An 18,163-nucleotide genomic window follows, 5' to 3' on the forward strand; every position below is an offset into this window, starting at 1 on the left:
TCCTTCTGTGAAAGTGCATTGTAGAGGCCAGACGATTGAGGAGGCTACTTGGAAGTCCGTGTCCGATAGGAGGAGTAGATACCCACACCTTTTTGCTAGTCCGGGTATAGCTCTATGTCCGTTTGAGGACGAACGTTTTTTTAGAGGTGAAGAATGTGATGACATGATAGGTCGTTTTGAGTACTAGATCCTTTTCGTCTTGTTGATTTTTGGAAAGTTTATATGTGACATTTTGAAGAAAATGTAATTTTTGACTTTAAAAGTGACTAGAGTTGACCACAGACAATGTTTTTGGTAAATGACCTCGGATCGGTATTTTGACGATTTCGGTAGATTCGTATAATTTTTTGGACTTGTATGCATGTTTGGTTGGGGTATGGGGTGACCCGATGCCGTTTCGTCATATTATGTTAAAAGTTGGAAAAATGAGTTTTGAGGTTGAAAATCTTGAGTTTTAATGATCGATTCTTGAACTTGATGTTATTTTTATAATTTGAGATAGTGAACAAGTTTGTTTGATGTTATTAAACTTGTGTCGATGTTCATATTGGATCCCAAGGGACTCAGGTGAGTTTCGGATGCATTGCGGATAGTTTTGGATATCTGATGCAACAACTGGTGTTGCTGAATTGCAAGTCTCGCAATTGCGAGAACCTGTTCGCAAATGTGAGCTGATGCAACAACTGGTGTTGCAGAATTGCAAGTCTCGCAATTCCGAGAACCTGTTCGCAAATGTGAGCCTCGCATTTGTGATGTCAGGCTCGCATTTGCGATAATGGGTATGGCTGGAATATTTTGCAATTACGAAGTTAGTGTCACTTTTGCGAGCCAGGGGGTCGCATTTGCGATGGCAGTGTCGCAATATTGATACCGAGGAGCGGCAAGGCAGCTTCGCAAATGCAAGCTTGGTCCGCATTTGCGATGAACGAGGGTCTTTGCAAAATGAAGGAAAAGTCACATTTGCGACATTAGAAGCACTGGGACACCGATCGCTTTTGCGATCAGTGGTTTGTTTTTGCGAACAAGAGTTCGCAATTGTAATATATGCAACTAAGTAAAATATTGGGATTTCAGGGCTTAACTCATTTTACACCATTTTTTAATCATAGACTCCATAGAAGCGATTTTTAGAGAGAAATTTCTTCCCAAATTCATAAGTCAATAACTTTAATTCATTTTCAATCAATTTCAATTACTTTTTCATGAATTTTATCATCAAATTTGTGCATTTCAAAATAGAAATTGGGGGTTTTGGGTAGAATTTAGGAATTTTATAAAATTAAGATTTAGACCTCAAATTGAGGTCGAGTTTCGAAAAAAATCACATATCCGGCTTGGAGATGAATGGGTAATCGTGATTTAATTTTAATTTCGGATTTTGACCATGTGGACCCGGATTTACTTTTTGTTGACTTTTTCAACTATGTTAAAGATTGAACCTTTTTCATCCGATGGTAGTTTCTAAAGCTTGTTTTTGACTTATTTGAACAATATTTGACTAGATTCAATTGGTTTGGAGGCTTATTCTAAATAAAAAATCGTGTTGGATTGTTAATTGTGTTCCGAAAAGAGGTATGTATCTTGGTTAATCTTGATTTGAGAAAAATATGATAGAATAAGGTCTATTTTCTATGTGATCTATGTGTTGGGGACAGCGTATATGCAAGGTGACAAGTGTATATGCGTTGGCCATAGGATAAGCATGCAAGTGAAATTAGCCCTATTTGTGCTATGTTATCTTTGTATTATGTCTTCAATGCTTTAGATAGATTATTTAATCTATTAATTAATTGTATTCATGTTATTTCTTATGTCGAGATTATTATGGTATTGGTTGTTGATGCTAAATTGTTGGAAGATTTTCATATGACGAGTTGTGTTCAAATTCTATTATTGATGTCGAACTTGCTCCCACCTTGCTTGGTAGTGTGTTGTTTGTGAGAAAAAATAAAATATACAAAGGGTATTGATGTGTCTTATTTACATATTGATATCATTGCTTGAGTGAACGTGAGGATAAAGCATGAAATGGTGATGTCGTGCAATTGCTTTTATATTATTATGTGAGGATGAGAGTAAAAACACAAAGTGTGATGCCGTGCACTTGCTTTTATATTATTAAGCTAGGATGAGAGTAAAAGCACGAAGGGTGATGCCGTGTACTTGCTTTTATATTATAACGTGAGGATAAGAGTAAAATCATAAAAGGCGATGCCATGTAAACTTGGCTGATTTCATTGCTCTTTACTTTGATACTTGAAATGTGGACTTGGCTTGTGGCTTCGTTATTTACTTTGAAAAGAGGTTTACTTAGTGATACTTTACCTTATGTTTCAGTTTATTACCCATTTACTTGTGTACTTGTTATCCCATTCTCTTGTCCATATCCCGTTGCGATATTTGACACTTTATCTGTTATTTCGTTATTTCTTGATATATAACTGCATATGTTTATTGTAGGTGTCTTGTCTTAGCCTCGTCAATACTTCGCCAAGGTTAGGCTCGACACCTACTAGTACATTGGGTCGGTTATACTCATACTACACTTTTATATTTCTTGTGCATGTCTGAATATTGGTACCAACGGAGTCCCGAGAGGTACTTAGCGAATACCAGACGGGTGATTCAATGTAGAGCTGTATTTTGTTCTCGGCCCTTGAGTCGTCTTCCTATTTCCATTGTACTGTTTTCATTCTTCGGACAGTGTTGTATTTTATTTCAGAATAGTGTATGTAGCAAACTCTAGAAGCTCATATACTTGTGATTCCACATCTTGGATGGTTTGCGTTAGTATGAATTTTAGACTTAACTTGTCCGCTTTAGAGTTGCTTTTACTTATTCTTAGTATCTTGCAGATTAGTCATTTGCTGTTATTCTTTCGTATTTATTTGTTGTGTGTTGGCTTGCCTAGCAAACGTTGTTAGGTGCCATCATGATCCTGATTGGTTGGGATATTGGGTCGTGACAAACCCGTTTTTATGAGAAAATCGAGGCACGACAATATCCATTCCACGTGATCACCAAAACATGTATATCAATTAATTAGCTCCTATCAAGTTTATGCACCTTTACATCAATAATGATTTTTGAAAATGGTGAAAGAAGAAGAATAAGTGCCTTAAATAAATAAAATTTGGAAAATTGTGGGTAATTGTTAGGAATGCGAGTTTGCTAGAGATAAGGGTAAATTTGGATGGATAATATTACAGTAGGTGCAAATTTTGGCGAGATATTACGAGATAACGTAGACAACATTCCAAAGAAGAGAAGTAAATTTGACCATAATGAATTAGCTCCCGTTTGCCCATAGATTTTGGCTTTATTTTTAAAAAACATTATTCGTCTGTGAAAAATTATTATGTTTTGGAAAAAACAGTTCCCAAAAACTTGTTTAGGACAGTTTTTGGGTGAAAATTTTTCTTACACTTATAAAATTTTAACTTTTCTTCAAATAAAATACATGTCCAAATAAAACTTTAACTTTAAAAATTATTTTTCAATACAAATTTTTTTTTTTTTTCTATATTTCAATTAAATCTATGTGCAAATATTATCTATCTAACTGGCATTAATAATTCACCAAGTTGGATATTAGGGCTATGTCCCTTAATTTGGTCTATTCATGTGATTGCTATAGCAAGCGAATGCTGTATTTGGACTACTTGACTAGAAAGTGTCCATCTATCGTCCAGGTACTCACATTTCCAATCGAGTAAATCTTCATTCCCACCAGTGCTTTCCTCTACCTTCGCTTTCTCTTTTTCTTCTCCTCTGTCCATGGTATCTAGGGTTTTTGTCCTGCTGGAACTACGTATCGTTGTCTCCCTCGCTAAGCTCATTTGCATTGGGACATCTAATTGATATGTTTTTAGAGTTCTAACCAATCTGCACTCATCTAGAAATCATTGGTATGTGTATCGCTCTTGCTGATGAAATTGTTTGTTCTTAATTGCTCTGCCGTATTCTGTAAACGTAGTTCTTTCTGTTTGTTGAGGTGAACGCTATATTGAATGAGCTTTCTTATATGATGAAGGAAAAATGATTCTGTTGAAATAGTGGATGCTACAGTACAGCATAACACACTTCGTGATTAGTACAATCTAATTTTTCGGGGAATGTAAATTCTAGCACTTTTAATGCGTATGTCTGTACTAAATTTCGATCTCCTATGATTGTTTATTTATTTTAAGGATGCAAATGCTATTTTAGCCTTTCTAAAGTTCTATTTACAATTTGAACACGTCCTATATTTTTGAGAAAAATGTGATTTGATACAAGTTTCATGTATCTGGTGCTTTGGAATTTTACGGAAGTCTAATTAACTCTACTGTAAAAAAGAAGGCAAAGATTTATTTTTGTTATTGCTTGAACTAAGACGTAGGGTGAGAACATGTTGCATTCATACATTATGAAAGGTACACGGTCATGTTTTTTCTTTTAGCAAATTAAGAGTGACAATGCTCTTAAAACTCTCATATTTTGACCACAAGTCTGCTGCCTTTTCATTTACACCAAGTATAAAAGAAAAAGGCAAAACATGGAACTTGCCGCGTGGAAAAGGAATGAAATGAGAGAAGCATTTCAAATTAGAGGACCTTTTCTTTGGTGACTGGATGCTCATGAGAGTAATTGATTATCATTTGTTGTTTATGCAGTTGTTGCTTTGGAAGCCTAGGCAGTGCGAGCATCTTGCAGCATGTTGAAAAGCAATTGATTCTTTTGACTAGGAAAGCAAAATTACATATGACAGGACAAGTGGCTTTCTGTTCAAGTTTTAACCTGCTTGACAATGGACGGTTGTCAAAACAACAACTCTTCATGCCTAAAAGTTCACCTATGTTAGTCTGCAGGTCTTGTTTCCTGATCTAGCCACTTATATTTCTCTGGATTTAGTTGCAAAAAAAAAGAAGATAAAGATATGAAAAGAAGACTGCATCCCCCTAATGCTTCTTTATCCCCTTAGGGTTGCAGGTTATGGAATTCAAATCTTAGGCTTCCACGTCGAATAGATATAGGCTTCCTCTTCTTTGCTGTTGCATAGCCATCAGTATAATAGGGTCACTGCCATTAAAAAGAAAAAGAAAAAGACTTTACTTCAGTGATGTCTGATACACGCTATCTTTGTCTCAGGGGATTTTGCTTTGAGAGTTGTAAAGTATCCCGCTTGCCATCATTGAGCGTTCGGAAGGCCATTACACCGTACTTAATAAAACTGGAGAGAAGATCAAACATGCAGAGTTGCAAGAGGTGCTTTTGCCTAGCATCTCTGGTTGATGCTGATGCTGCAGTAACTTTCGAATGGGTTCCTACCATCGACCAAATGCTTCTCATGACTAGTATAGTGCTTACATATATAGCTGGAGTGATACCTTCTGAAGAAAATTCTGCTTTAGATGCTAGAGGAAAGATCCAAAGCGGAAATGTTGACACTGAAGGATCATCCGTTTTGGGTAGGTAAGAATGGTTGTTAGACGCGAGCTTTGTTTTATTGGAAGTCGTATTGTTGGTTGATTGAAGGTGCATTTCAGTCTTTGGCATTGTTTGATACTTTGATCTATGTATCGCTTTTCATTGTTGCACCTTTTCCATGTTTAATTGCAGTGAGAGGAAAAATGATGATCGCATCAGCATAGAGTTTGCATGGGATGTAGTAAAAGGAAAACTGATGAATTCTCTCTCTTCCATAAAACGAGGGGATAGTGGTGCTACAAGCCTTGAATCTGAACAGAGACATGGAAAACAGCCTTCAAATTTGTCTGCCCTTGCCCAAGGTCCAAGGTTAAGGTTGATGTGGGCGTCTTTTCAGTTACTCAAGAAAGAGGCAGGCACTGTCTCTATCATTGCCTTATGCATTTGAATAAAACATCTTGGTGATAATGGAAAACCTGTTTGATACTAAAAAAATAGGTAATCTTGGCTGAACTAGACTCATTTATTCATGTAATTAGTGGAGCAAAATGAAGGATATTAGGTAGTTTTGAATTAGTTTTGTTAAGAAAACAACTCATACACCTGAGAAATATGGGACAGTTAATTACGACCACTAGATCCTTCATATTCTTTTTTGATTAAAAGAATGACCCAATCAATCTTGAACATCTTGGTGATATTATAATTGGAAGTTTCTTGTTTGGTACTAAAAAATCAGGTAAACTTGGCTGAAGTAGACTCATTTTCTCATGAAACTAGTGGAGATAATAAAGAATTAGGTACATCTGAATTGGATTTGTTAAGAAAACAGCTCATGCACATGACCAATAGGGGATAGATAATTAAGGCCACTAGATCCCCCATATTCTTATCAAACGTACTGGTATGACACAACCAATATTGAAACACTAAAAAAATGACTTAATCAATCTTGAAAATGAGGTGGGCAACTAGCTCTAATATCCCTCGCAAGCAAAACGATGGACATCTTGTAGTGTGGATAACATATCACAAGGCTGGACATTGGGTAATACAAAAACATAGATGGGTTTGGCTTTGATACCTTGTTAAGAAAATGGCTCATACGCTTGACCAACGCGTCCCACATTGGTTGACAGTATGAGCAGTGTTTCTACAATTCTCATCTCATGAGCTAGCTTTTGGGATTAAGTTAGGTCTAATGTCCATTTTTCTTAACATTGAATCAGCACCATACTCATCCCTAATGTTGGGTTCCCAATTATGTGCTCATTTAATCTTATCTCGCTCCAAATGTCCAGCTCTGGCATGTGGAGGGGTGTTAAATTCCCACATTGATTCAGGGTATGGTTGTAGTCTCTTTATAAGGTCTTGAACAATCCTCACATTTCCAGCTAGCTTTCAAGGTTGAGTTAGGTCCAAGGTCCATCATCTAAATAACCTTATAAAGAAAAAAGTCCATTTTCTTAATAGGTGTCAGTTGATGCATAGTTTGCACTGCTAAGGTTTATTATGAATGCAGCATTTTCTTTATCAATATTTTTGAGTCAGATATTTGGGGTCCATGACATAATTTGTCTGGTACTGGGGCATTAGCCTTTTAATGTTTCACATCGACAGTAAGTGGAAGACGGAAGAGCAGAACTGTTGGTTATACAGTTCATTTTTGTTACTTTTCTTTCCTTTTCAGTCTTTAATTACAGGTTTGCACCTTAACAGGTTGATAATATTTCTGCAAATGCTGTTACCTTTAGCAGTGGTAACCTGTTGGCCATTTTTAATGATGTCATTCAGACGTTGTGTCAGCCTTTATGTGTTACTTGGCTGGAAGAGGAACTCTCTTTGAGTAATGGCAATACTAACAAGGTATGACTTGAAGCATATACTTGAATTTTAGAAAGAACATAGGCTCAAGTCTGTTTATATTTAGATTTTTCTTCTTCCTATTACATTGTCAGGAATGTCTTTCTTCACTGGTTAATAACTTAAACGGATATGGAGTCCTGACAATCATCAGAAAGTCGGGGAAGGACCATCTATTTGCTGAATTAATCTGTGTTCTTAGATTTGGTTCTGTCAGGTAAGAAAACCAGCCCTTGCTTCTCTTAGTCATGAGAATATAGAATGAACAATAATTCTTATGTTTATTTCTTCTATTCGTTTACCTTTTCTTTGAGTAAAGAACTAGTGATTAAGCCTGCTGTCAACAATATTCCTGCTATATTCATGTATGTGTACTTTTCGCAGAATGAATTGCCTTGATTCTTTCATTCTGAACTCTGTAGGAGCTTTTGATGTTTTGAAAAAGGCTTATGTTTTTCCCGGCTATTTCTTTGAACAATTTTCATTTTAACTTCAAAGGCTTATGTTTCCCCCGGCTATTTCTTTGAACAATTTTCATTTTAACTTCACTAGGAAATCTTTTTTCAACCCTTACTTCTTTGAGAGAATATATCCGTCCACATTGGTCGAGCAAGGGTTTCCGAGGGATTTATAAGGTCTACTCTGCCCATTGCCTTAACACTTTTTTTTTTTGGGGGGGGGGGGGTGATCGTCAAATTCTTTCACCTTACATCAGAATTGGTTGATCGATGCTTGAGGCCGTGGCTCTAAGAGGTGGCTTGGGCTCGGAGTGGGGGTGATAATTGCCAGAGTGATTGCCTAGACCTAAGGAATGGGTGCCAATCGTGATAAGCTGGTCGATTTAAATTTGTAATGAACCAACTTGAACAAGGACCTATCCCACAACAATTTCAAATAGTGTGGTGAGTTTATAGATTGAATAAGCTCTCCTACCTAACAAGCTAGTCTTTCAGGTTGTGCTTTATGGTTCATTTTATAACAATTGGTATTAGAGTTGGTGGAGGTTCTCTAATACCATCCCTCTTTGCATCATGTGGAACATTTGGTTGGAGAGGAAGAGTAGGTGTTTTGAAGGCAAAATCTCTCATATCACCATTGTGAAGAATAGATGTTTGTAGAATATATATTTTTGGTGTAAGGAAAGAGTAGATGAAGATTTGTTTCAGTATTTGAAGATTTTGGATATGCTGAGTTGACTGTAACAGCTATTCCAGTCTCTGTTTGTACTTTTCTATACCTCGGTACTTTCTTTCAATAAAATTTTACCAATCTTATCAAAAAAGAGTTGGTAGAGGTTCTCAGTTGGAGAGTCACTGCCACTATAAAGAAAGTATTATCAAGTGCTTGGCTCAAGAAGTATCGAGCTCGCATGTAAGAGGATGTTTTGTATACCTAAATAACAACAACAACAACAAACCCAGTGGGACCCCACAAGTGCCAACTCTTTTGCAGTTTAAGCTTTTAGATAAGGTTTTTAGACAATTCAACAAGGCAGCATAGTATTTACGATCCTGACAGATATTCAAGTAGCTTCTGCATATCGATATGTAGCCTTTTTGTTGCTGCTTGGGAACCACTGGTATTGTTATGCACTTCCTAAGTGTTCAAACATCTAAGGAAAAAGAAAAAAACAATACCAACACCATATGCACCAACAAGCTAAATGGGTAACTGGAAATCAGCCTTCCCAGATGCCAATTATTTAAGAAGAATTTTCCTGTGTGAGTAATAGGGCCGAACATAAGCTGCGACACCATTCACTATAAGGGGGGGTAAGGCCCTGCTAATTCTCTACCTTGATTTAAGGAAGCTGGGGGTTGCTTCAGAGGGCTCAAGGATACGAGAGGTTGCAGAAGACCAATGAAAAAAGAATGTCTTGCTTCTCTGGGAGTTCTCTGAAGTCACAAAATCAAAGTCATACACCACCAAAGAAGCAGTAAATCATCGAAGTTCAGCAGGGCTGCCAGTTTTCTCAAAAACAAACCCTTTTGCTTTTCTTCAATCTTGGAAATCACATATCTGTACGCCTTCTTCCTCTTCAGCTCCAAGAATGCATACTGGCATGGCCTTATGCGTCCTACTTCGAATTGTTCTTTCTTTCATATGTTTACCATCTGTGACTTTTTTTGGTGACTGTTCCACAACACAGTGAACCTTTTGGATGAGTGTTTGGCGTTATTGCTCTTTCCGGTGGCCCTTATGACGACACCTCCTTTGTCCTTCGTTACAGTCATGCTTCCGGTAATTTTTTCAAGCAAAACAGTCTCTATGTTTTACCATTGAATTTCCAAGCACTTCTCTAGGAAGTCTTCTATTCCTGTTCTTCATGTTGTTAGAGTTTCAGCCTCTAGAAAAATCTTTTTTTCTTCTTTTTCTTTATGTTGTCATTGAGTCCCTCTTTCGAACATTGTTTTTTCTTGTTGTGTCAGAACTCAGAAGAATCTTTTTCTCATCCTTTATTTCATGCTACCACATTGGTATTAGGGTAGTTCTTAGTGGATCTGTATCAGATTATGGATTTCCTGGATTAGGTGGAATGTAGGGAGTGTTTGTTGTTTTGGTATGTTCTCTGTATCTTTAAATACCATCTTGGTACTGTTTTAATAAAATCTTTACCTTCTCAAAAGGAAAAAAAAAATTCATGCTACCACATTTTTGGATATCTCCCATGAACATTAAAGTCTTTTCAAATAGTCACTTTAGCTTCACTGAAACAGAACAAAAGTTCTGGTCTGCTACTGTTTCTTATGTTCTCCTCACAGTTGGTATGGTTTGACGTCCCTATGGAGTCTGGATACTCCCAACCCAAAAGGAAAAAAAAGAGAGAAAAATCCAGAAGATGCCTTAGTGTTCTCTATTGTTTATCATGGCAGGAAAGCTGGCTTTTATTGTGATAGCTTGTTTATGGAGCATGGAGTCTCTATACTGGAGGATTTGGTGATAATGTTGGCAGATGGGATCGCAAGTATGTATTTGGAGCTTATGTCTGTTGATAGTAGTATGTCAAATGAAATGAACAACCTAGGGTTGAGTTTGTGTACATTGTCAACGCGGGCACTTCAGAAATTACGCAATGAGGTATTACTTCTATGTGGCTACAAACATTTTTTTTAATTGTGTTAATCATGGATCCTCCTCTGTATATATTCACAACTTGTCTTCATTCAGAATCGCCTCTGCTCTTTCTTAGATATTCTTGTCCACCTCATTTTATGGAGACTATAAGTTGATACTTCAGGGTTCTGCCTGCTGGCTTTTGTTTTCTGTGCTCATGTTACCGGTTGGTAGTAGCATTGCATTTTCCCTTTATTTGGCATAATACAATCTTAAACTAAAGTCATTAATGATCGAAATGATCCCTTTTCTCTAGCTAGTTGATATGCTGGACTTGTCTCCTAAAGAATATGAAGAAAAGATGAAGCCTAAAAGAAACTAAAGTTTGAGATGTATAATTGACATGGTTATGCGTTAAACATGTAAATTTCATGGCATAAATATTGAGTTGCGCATCTTACATTTTGTAAGCTGCTGTTCTAAGTAGGCTAAGCTTTTAGGGATGGGTAAACAAGGATTAATTAAAGTTTCACATGTCACCTCCAACTACTCTCACGGCTAAATTTCTGGGATTTTTGATGGAGGAAATCACCGGGAAGGCGGTAAAAATAATTTTCTGTGGGTCCACGGCTCCGTAGAGGTTGAATACCAACTTGTTGAAATGAATTTTTAACAGAAATGAGATGTTGTCGATACTTTTTGGCGGCATTTTCAACTACCCTTGTTGTATGAAAGAGCTTGTGATAGTTTGAAACTTTTCAATGGCCTGGCCATTGTTATAATAAAATGTTAGAATAGTATGACGGTTCTATGTGCTAAATCCCTGTCTTCCCCTCACAATACTAAACACTTCCCTGCCATTCAATTCAACCTTTCTCCAAAGGTTCATTGAGAAAATTGGTAGATGAAGTTGTTACAACATTGGTCAGAAGCCTCCTAGAAAATAATAATTTGGCCCTTCCTCCCTTCTCGACCCTAATGATGATGACGAGGGGGATGCCGATGAGTAGCTTTTGTTGTTTTTGAATGCACTAAACAATAGATTTGGTTGTTTTTCTAAGCAATAAGTAAAGCTAACTAATATTTCGTTTTGACATTGGTAATTGCTTATGTAATTTTTTTTTGTTGGATATTCTGATGTTGGTGAATGTGTTAGTTGTATGGTGGAGGTTTAATGGATTATTAGATGTGCTTGTTTCTTGAAGTTGATAGGTAATGTGTTAGACATAAAACTAGAACAGTATTGCAGTGTAATCTCCAGATTTTTGACGGGTTTCTAGGGTAAAGCCTCTGAAAAAGGTAAAAAAGATTCTTGAAAATGACTTAACCACCGAAAGTGCAGAATATTTTTCCAAAATGTGACATTTTCCATCGGCGGGCCGTCAAAAATCTATTTACTGATGGAAGGCCGTTGAAAAGTCTCAAACCATCACTAGCTCTTTCATACACCAAGGGCTGTTAAAATGCCGTCGAAAAGTATTGATGACAACTCTTTGCTCTCAAAAATTCATTGAGACGAGTTGGTTTCAGACCTCTCTGAAGCCTCAAAAGCTGTCGAAAATTTATTATTTCCAACGGCTTCCTTCATAAAAAATCAAGGAAATTCTAGCAGTGAATGGTCTTGTTAGCTGATATAATAAAGTGGCAGCTTCTTTTCTCTCTGGTTAACTGAACTTCTCCTAGCCTGTTGAAGGATTTCATGGACTTCGATGTGGTTTGGTTGATTATTAGGGTTAACGTTTTGTCCAATTGCTACTTATATATGGGAATACCGGGTTGCTACTGCACATAGTCTTTACTGAAACAGTGGAGATCTAATGATCTTTACTGAATAATGAAAATAGCCGCATTCTGCAGGGGGAGATTATCTAAATATGGGGAGCAGGCAAGTCTCTAATTCTGCATGAAAAAGACAAATTTCATGATAACTGACGGTGGATGAATTTGGTGGAGGAAATGCAATAAATATCAAAAGCTTGTGTACCTTCTTGGTACCCCTTTTATTAATAATACTTTACCTTATCAAAATATCAAAATATCAAAATATACTTTTGTAAAATCACAAATGTTTTGGAGTCTAGAGCTATAAGCCACCTGCCATGTCTGAGAGGGACATGCATTTTGCAATTTATAATATATTGATCTACTGATGAATTTTTGCCTTTCAAATGTTTTAACAGGTTGCTCTGAAACAATGGTTGCATCAGAACATGGACGCAGTTGTTTCCATGTACGAAGATCGGTTTGACTTGTGCACATTGCAATGCCATCTTATCGAGGAATCTAGCAAGAACAAAGTTCAAAATGTGAAGTGGTGGGAGAAGCTTAGGGTGATGAGTTCTCAGCCTGTTTTATCTCAACTGAATACTGTTGTGATCAACCCAATCTCTGTAGCTGTTAAACGAACCAAGGAACTTAGGGCCTTAACTGGGTGGTAAGTAGAGTCCTTCATTTCTCATGCTTTATTTCATATCATGCATTTAATTTCTTGGTCTTCTTCCTGCGATGTCCTGGACCCTGGGATCTTCTCGGGTAATTGTCTGGATGTTTCATGTAATTTTGGTTTTCAGTTCATTACCTGAGATACTTGGCTCCAAATGTTAGAAAAAATTTGCCTTGGTCCCAATGTTGGAGCTGATATGTCCTTAGTTATCAAATGCAGATATAAGATAATTTTATGACCATAGACAGAGGAAATGCATGATTGCTTACCGAGAGAGTTACACTACAACAACAACATACCCAGTATTATCTCATACCGTGGGGTCTGGGGAGGGTAGTGTGTACGCAGACCTTACCCCTACCTTGTGAGGATAGAGAGGCTGTTTCCAATAGACTCTCGGCTCAGGAAAGCATAAGCACCACATTAATGAAAATATAGACAAGGGACAGTACCAAAAAGCCATATAAAAATAGAATAAAAATAACAAGATAGTAAGGTAATCAACAATGGAAAAAAACAACGGTTTGTCATAAAAACCTAATACCCACAGAAAGCGAGACTGCGTGCCAATACTACTGTTATGAACACTTTAGACTACCTACTCTACTACCTTAATCCTCGACCTCCATACCTTCCTATCAAGGGTCATGCCCTCGGTCAGCTGAAGCTGCGCCATGTCTTGCCTAATCACCTCTCCTCACCTCTTCTTTGGCCTACCTCTACCTCTCCGTAAGCCCTCCAATGTCAACCTCTCGCACCTCCTTACCGGGGCGTCTGTGCTCCTCCTCCTCACATGACCAAACCACCTAAGCCGCGCTTCCCGCATCTTGTCCTCAATTGGGGTCACACCCACCTTGTCGCGAATAACCTCATTTGATCCTATCTAACCTGGTGTGCCCGCACATCCATCTCAATATCCTCATCTCTGCTACCTTCATCTTCTGCTACCGAGAGAGTTACACTGATAATTGGTTATGCTAAGGTGACAGAATTGCAATTATAATTAAAGGACATGATAGTAAGGTTCAGAGCACTGGCTCTACTACTGACCAATTAGGAAATTGTTGGTAAAATTGCGGGCTGTTGTACAAACGTGAAGTGTGCCAGGTTTATATTATTGAGCCTGACAAAATAATGAGAATCTTTGTTTTTTGTCAAAATAATGACAAAATAATTAGTTGATCTTTTTAATTATCAAATGCTGCAGAGATGCCCAAAAGATTGGGCATGCTGTTCAAATTGAGAATTGTTCGTAGACAGCGAGAAGTTGTTTCCTGATCCACATATCCTGGTTGTGGATCGGTCTTTTTAGTTGGTATGTTACATCACTGATTATATTGGCATCTCAAAATGTTGAAGCCTTAACAGACTTTTTGGTCAATTAAGTCTTATTTTGTAGATAAAGATACATGGAAGAGCTGTTTTGAGTCATCTTGGTACTGCCCCACGTCTTTGCTTGTGCAGGCATTAGCAAGCCCGAAGTATAATTTACTTACTGTCTGTTATCTTTCTTTACCTTTCAGGAGATATTACTACAGTCTTCTCCTTGAATTGGCTGATATTGCAATGCCGGTGATAAGAACTGTTATTTCTAAGCTGAGCGATGCTATCTCATTCTTTTTGGTTTGCTTGATAGGACGGTCTTTGGGGCTTATCTACACTGGGATAAGGCAATCCCTCCGGTGGAAGTAAGATTAGCAGTAGTCAGTTTCCTTTTTGTGTTCGCTACAAATTTTCAACTCATTTTCTTCATTGTTTATAGATGGACTCAGAATACCAGCTTCAATTCTTTATAGGCCCATTTGAGCATTCCCTGGTTAGATTTTAACTTCACAATTCAGTTTGTTTCCTAGTACCAGTTAAGATTCATACTGTTGAAGGAATGTGCTAAAAGTTCCTTTTCTTTTTCTCGCTGGCAAATTTATTTTATACTGTGGAAGAATTTACTCAGGTCTCATTCAATTGTCTGAGATTTGAGGCCCCGACTCTCCTTCATGTTACATTATTTGAATTATCAAGGAGAAATTCTGATATAACGTAAAGAGAAGGATTTTTTTTTTGTTAAAAGAAAACCTTTTAATTAGTAGAAGATGAACAAGTTTTCCTGTTACCATTTATAACTCTTCTGGTGGTCATAATTCCTCGATCATCATATTTGATCTCCAATTCAAGTAGCGGAAAACAAAAATGGTCAAAGGAAACAAAAGCAGAAGCTTTGGAATGTGATGGTGCGTGCTGAAAGTGCTACATCCTTCTTTTTAACTTGTTCTTTTTCAAAGAAAAGCTGCTGGACAAATATTTTTCTGGACCACGTACTCTAGTTTGTCAGCTTTCGGTTACAGACAAATAGAAGTCAAATTTGATCTACGTGGCATAAGTGGTGCTACTCTTTTGACTCTCTGTAATTACTGTATTTTACTCGAGCTAGTCTAATTCACACTGTTATTTTGTAGCATTAGTGACTACACCAAAGAATTCAAGCTGAAGAGTCCTGAATTCATGTAAAACTGCAGTAATAGATAGCATGTTTGGAGAGAAATGTTATGTCTGAAGGTGGGCTTAATTAGGAAAGGGGATCGAATTTGGGAGTATAGGGTTCAGAATTAGAAAGTGGTAGCCGAAATAGGAAAGCTTGGAATAAAAAGAGGAGAGTTACGTGACAAATTATTGAGCATTGTTTCCTACACGTGTGGACTAATTACACCATGATGGACGATTGCAATTAGTAGGGCTGTTCTATATCGGAGGGCTCAGATTAATTGGAGCAGTTATTTGGGCTCAGTTGGTTGGGCTTAGTCAGCTCATTCAGTTGGGGTTGATAAAAGGAGATGATCAACAATGGATAAGGCAGTTAATGATCCGGTAATATTCTAACGGGAACTTTACATAACTGTCACAATTTAAAAGAAATATAAACAAATTCTTAGCATAAAATTCAATATTACAGTTGTGGCAGGAAAATATTTATATTTGTAACACACAGTTCCATTAAAATAGGAATATTAATTATTACTCTCTAAACATAAGCAATTTAAATGGAAAGTCAATAATTCTTTGTACAAAAATCATGCCTTTTTTCTCTATATCTATTAGCTTTCCTTCTTTTTCTTCATCTTCTTAATTTTGTTTTCTGCGGAAGCCAATATATTTTCTAAATTTGTTCCATTCGTTTTCTTTTTAATTATCTTTCTTAAGTTTTTCTCTTCCTTCTTTCTTCCTTTCTTAACATAAAGATCTTACTTCGATAATAATATACGTTAATATATACAAAACGTATATAAAAAAATATATATATATATATATATATATATATATATATAAATACATCCTGAATTAAAATGGCACTTGGCATATAAAATATATTCGAAATATACATTAAAAATACATCTTAAATTAAGATGGCAATTCACAAATAAATATACAAAGTTATATACATAAAAATACATTTTGAATTAAAGTGATACTTAATATACAAAGTATAAAAGACGTATAAATTTGGAAAAATGGAATGAAGAATGAATGTTGGGCTTAATTTTTGTAATATGCTAATAATGAAAATAAAAAGTGCTCTTTATGGAATAAATAATAAATGATGCTATTTTTTAAATAATAGTTAAAAAATGATCAAGTGTGTAAAAAACTCTATTCTAACTCACTCCCTCTTTATTTTCTTCTTCTTCTCTCTCCCTTACTTCTCTTCTTCCCCGATCATCTTCTTATTCCTCTGATATTCGGCTACTTCGATACAGGGAATTATCAGCATTGAAGCTCAATTCCATGGCGTCTTTCCTCGGAGTATTAGACTAATATTGTACTCTAGTTAGTTGTAGTAGAATAGTATTGTAATAGCGTTCTGAGCTAATAAAATTTCCTTTTTACTCTTAAATTCTCGTTATACAATTCAGTATATAACAATTGGTATCAGGGCTAATCTTGGCACCTGTGAGTCAAGATGACAATTCCAGAAACAAGAGCCAAAGTTAGAGAAGAAAGCGTAAAAGAATTGGAGACCCAACTACAAACGCATATGGCAAATACAGTTGCGAAGTTTGATTCTAATGATGCTAAACTCGACGAATTGGGGAAGAAACTTGATTTACTGATGGAGAAACTTCTTCCCAATCATGCAGGGGTCTTAGGCAGTGCTCCATTGGAGAATCGACAGCTAGGGCCTTCGAGTAGTAGACCAAGGGTTAACCCTCTAGCAAATTCCTTGGTGTTACAAAGAACATAGCACAACAATCATAATTTCACAGTAGAATTTCCTTATTTTGATGGTGCAACATGGACCGATCCTTGTTCTTGGTTGAGGAAGTGTGAAAGATACTTCCACTACAACCACATCTCCGACTCAGAACAGAAATTGGAAGAAGCAGTCCTTCACCTCAATGGAAGGGCTGAAGCTTCGTATTTTTCCTATCAGTTGAGCAGAGGTGACATCAACTGGCAAGCATTTTTGTGATAAAATATGCAAAAGGTTTCAAGATGCAGAAACTAGCAAATTCAATTTAGTAGGAGAATTTAAGAAGGTAGAGCAGAAAAGTACAGTCAATGAGTACTTGAATAGATTTGAATACCTCAAGACTTGGGTTCGAATTAGGAATCTAACAATTCTTGAAGGGTTTTTTTGTTGTTGAGGGGCTCAAGGAGGACATCATGCACACTGTCAAGATGTTGAATCCTTTCACCTTGAGACAAGCAGTAGAAAAGGCTAGGCATCAAGAGAGGGTCATTGAAGCCTGGAACAAGAAGGGTAAGACTACTTGGAGTAAGTGCCCCACCACAGCCAATTTCTCTGGCTCAAGTACATAACAAAACCATACAGGTAGTAGGAGTGTGAGATCTTCAAATTTCAGTAGGCAAGGTGGGGGGGGGGGGGTTAACAACAAAAGGAATAATGCATGTGTTACAAGTGTGGCGATAAGTATTTTCCAGGAATCCAGTGCAAGCAAAAACAGATCAATGCTATTACTGCTTTCAGGAAACATTAGAAGCAATTGAAGGGGTGAAAATAACTAAAGGCGAAATGCCAGAGTTCATGGAGAATGGGAAAGTTATAGAGGAGACTATCAACCTCAATGCTCTATCTGGAACCGAGGTACCTAATACTATTAGTTTAAAGAGAGACTAAAAGAAACCATGTGACAATTCTGCTAGATTCAAGAAGCACTCATAGCTTCCTAGATTTGGATACTGCTAAGAAGATGGTGTGTTTGATGGATGGCGCCAGGCAAGGTAAAAAGAAGGATTTTTTTCCATTAGCCAAGGAAAGAAGTAGCAAAGGAATATCGCGATTACAGAATCTATGCCTATGAGAGTCACAATGGCCAATGGTAATCACATACATGCTTACACACTTGCCCCGGGTTTAAATGGAGAATTCAGGGAGTAAAA

At 36.9% G+C, this 18,163-nt stretch overlaps 2 protein-coding genes across 5 annotated transcripts in view; one reads left to right on the forward strand and one right to left on the reverse strand.

The window, feature by feature from the left end:
* Window positions 1-10,452, reverse strand: part of LOC104106934 (guanine nucleotide-binding protein-like NSN1) — a 191,306-nt gene extending 180,854 nt beyond the window's left edge. The window contains exon 1 of the mRNA XM_070190036.1: window positions 10,448-10,452. The gene's annotated coding sequence lies outside the window, so the exon portion shown is untranslated. The remainder of the gene's footprint in view (window positions 1-10,447) is intronic.
* Window positions 3,606-14,673, forward strand: LOC104090581 (uncharacterized). 4 transcript variants are annotated; one of them, XR_011412497.1, is made up of 10 exons: window positions 3,699-3,908; window positions 4,656-4,850; window positions 5,131-5,454; window positions 5,602-5,821; window positions 7,129-7,275; window positions 7,368-7,489; window positions 10,146-10,350; window positions 12,507-12,760; window positions 13,977-14,205; window positions 14,293-14,426. XR_011412497.1 is itself a non-coding variant. In XM_009595713.4 (9 exons), exons 2-9 carry the CDS (start codon window positions 4,744-4,746, stop codon window positions 14,459-14,461), a joined length of 1,548 nt encoding a protein of 515 aa, XP_009594008.1. In that variant the 5' UTR covers window positions 3,606-3,692; window positions 4,656-4,743; the 3' UTR covers window positions 14,462-14,673. The 4 variants fall into 4 exon arrangements, 3 of the variants coding, with proteins under 3 accessions (XP_009594008.1, XP_009594007.1, XP_070046157.1); XM_009595713.4 differs by lacking the exons at window positions 3,699-3,908; window positions 13,977-14,205 and adding an exon at window positions 3,606-3,692 and having other exon boundaries at window positions 14,293-14,673; XM_009595712.4 differs by lacking the exon at window positions 13,977-14,205 and having other exon boundaries at window positions 14,293-14,673.
* The last annotated feature ends 3,490 nt before the right edge of the window (window positions 14,674-18,163 follow it).

This window comes from Nicotiana tomentosiformis, chromosome 1 (assembly GCF_000390325.3).
Source record: "Nicotiana tomentosiformis chromosome 1, ASM39032v3, whole genome shotgun sequence".
In the NCBI taxonomy this organism is placed as follows: domain Eukaryota; kingdom Viridiplantae; phylum Streptophyta; class Magnoliopsida; order Solanales; family Solanaceae; genus Nicotiana; species Nicotiana tomentosiformis.